Here is a 2,372-nt window from a genome sequence, read left to right as displayed (position 1 = left end):
TCCTGCTGTGTTTTCTGTCTTTGATCAAACATTTCTGGAAAAATAGACACACTCAGAACTGTATTTCCATGGTGATTCTAAATCATTAAAGTGACAGCTAAGAAAACCTGGAAGATCAACAGTGAAGTATGTATTGAAAACTGTTCTTCAAACTAGACAAAGGATTAATTTTTCTAGTTTATGAGTTAGTTCATAATAATCTCCACATGCCACGTATATAACGTTTTCTGTTTTGAAATAGAGTCTTCCTGCAGCCTCAGCTGACCTGGAACTCACTGTGTAGACTAGATGGGCTTCAGTCTCACAGAAATCTGCCTACCTCTGCCTTCTGAGTACTGGGGTTTAAAGGCAGCCATGTATATAACATTTAAAATGCACAGTAAACCTAAGAAGTCTTAGAAAAAAAGCACGTCTTCAGAAATCAAGGCAACTTCTTTAAAGTTACAGATAGAACTTGTCATCTTCAAAGGTTAATGGCCTAGTCAAGAACATATCTTTTAGGGCAGAGCTTCAGACCTCAAGTCCAGTATTTAAATTCTTGTTCAGTCCTTCTGTGAGCACAGAGCAGACTCAAGCAATTCCATGTGGAGGTTATTACTGAGCTCTTCATTTTTTCTCTTTCATCAAAGGTGTCTGTCTGCTTTCATGATAAACTCTGAAAGGTAACACAGAGCTGAAGAGAAGACCTCAGTAAGCTCTGTTAATACAGAAAATGAAAGAAAAAGGGCAGGAAGAGGAAATGGGCTAGTAGTGAGCTGGACTTTCCCACTCTGGTGGGAGTGAATGGGGCTCTTGAGCATGAAGTTATAAACAGGTAGAAGGAAAACAGAGAATGTGTATATTCTATAGACATTATCCAGCAAATATATTTTGAAGTGAATAAAAGGTTTATTGCACCACAGTAAAACATAAGTTTTAGAACTGTTGTGAGTTGTTCAAAGAGGGTAGAAGGATGCTTGGGAGAGATGAAAGTAATTTTTGATTTCTAGTCTGCCTTTGTTCCTTCAGGACTCTACAATGGTGTGTAAGAAGAAGTGCTCCCACTCTGGTGGCTGTGACAAAGATGCAGAGGCCTGTTGTGAAGAGTGTCTCCTACAAGTGCCCCCAGAAGACATCAAAGTGTGCAAGTTTGGTAACAAGATTTTCCGGGTATGTCATGAGATAATCCATCATGTGAGCCATGTGTTATGGGAGCCATCACACTATAATGACCATTAAGAAGGTCCAAATATATGCACTGGAATTTTCAATAATTTATATACACAAGACATATGTGTGTATGTAATAATTTGCATTATAGTATTATATATGCATATATATAAAATCAAGTACAAAGTAAGCAGAAGGACAACTATTAGAAATAATTTCTTTAGGCTTTAGTTTGGTGGAAGATTTTAGATCTGCAAGCATTATTGTCATTTGTACGTGTGGTCAGCCAGAGCCTGCAGCTCAGCTGAACATGCCCCAAGGTTGGTGTAGTCTCAGAGCCCTAGTGTCCCAGAGCATCTCATTCACTTGGGGATACTCAGTGAACCTCATCAAGATCATGATCTATGGCAAGATCCTGATGGATCAATATCTTGGTACTTTCAGATGTGTTTCAAGGGCTCCTTTTCAAGGAGAAAATATCTTATTTGGAAGGTGTTCAGGTGAGGGTGTTTACAGTGTGTGTGATCAGCAAAGGTGAGAGTGTCCAACTTTAGAGCACTCAAAGGTGAGAGTCCAAATTCAAGTACTCAAAAGACTTGCCTGTTGACCTTAAGTGTCTTTTACATTGTTTACTGGTGATCTCAAGTGGGAAGCTGGGTGGGAACCATTTAAAGTCAGGAAGTAGGTTGTTGGCTTTGTTCAAATTGCTTTCACTCTCTTATCTAGTACATTCCCCTCAAGGATGGAGGGAATCACTCTATACGAAAGCTGCCACTTCATGACGCTCATGAGCATCTAGACCCTCAGCATCATGCCATATGTGGAAGCTCCTTCAAGCTTCCTATCCACTGACGTGATTGTAGGGAGAGGTCTGTGTTCTTATAGACTCTGTAAAATGACAATACATGGTGATGGTTCAAGGGGCATGTAGCAAGTTTTAAGAGAAACTCATTTCACAGTCTTCTTATACAAAAATCACCATCTGTCTCAGAGCACCAAGATAAAATTGAATATTCTCATGATGGTGTTTTTGACAAAAATCACTTTATAAAATATTCCTTCAAGTAACTGGCCCTTGAAGTACTTTACAGAAACACTGAGCCCTAGAAATATTTGCTCAGAGCACTTGGATCAATTAGATGCCCTTTGAGACTTCAGTTAGAACTCTCTCACCTGAAAGGCATTCATATGTTGCTAAATAAGTATCTTCAAGAAGGGAGGAG

The 2,372-nt window shown here is 39.2% G+C and overlaps 1 protein-coding gene across 1 annotated transcript in view; it reads left to right on the top strand.

Annotated features, from left to right (window-relative positions):
• Bmper (BMP binding endothelial regulator) overlaps positions 1-2,372 on the top strand; it is a 108,533-nt gene that overhangs the window by 2,175 nt on the left and 103,986 nt on the right. Inside the window, exon 2 of the mRNA XM_008837831.3 lies at positions 1,009-1,149. Coding sequence (XP_008836053.1) covers positions 1,009-1,149 — 141 coding nt within the window. The remainder of the gene's footprint in view (positions 1-1,008; positions 1,150-2,372) is intronic.

This window comes from Nannospalax galili, unplaced genomic scaffold (genome assembly GCF_000622305.1).
Source record: "Nannospalax galili isolate Female #2095 unplaced genomic scaffold, S.galili_v1.0 scaffold739, whole genome shotgun sequence".
Lineage (NCBI taxonomy): Eukaryota > Metazoa > Chordata > Mammalia > Rodentia > Spalacidae > Nannospalax > Nannospalax galili.
The sequence above is the reverse complement of the archived record's forward strand: the minus strand, read 5'-3'. Positions and strand labels throughout refer to the sequence as shown.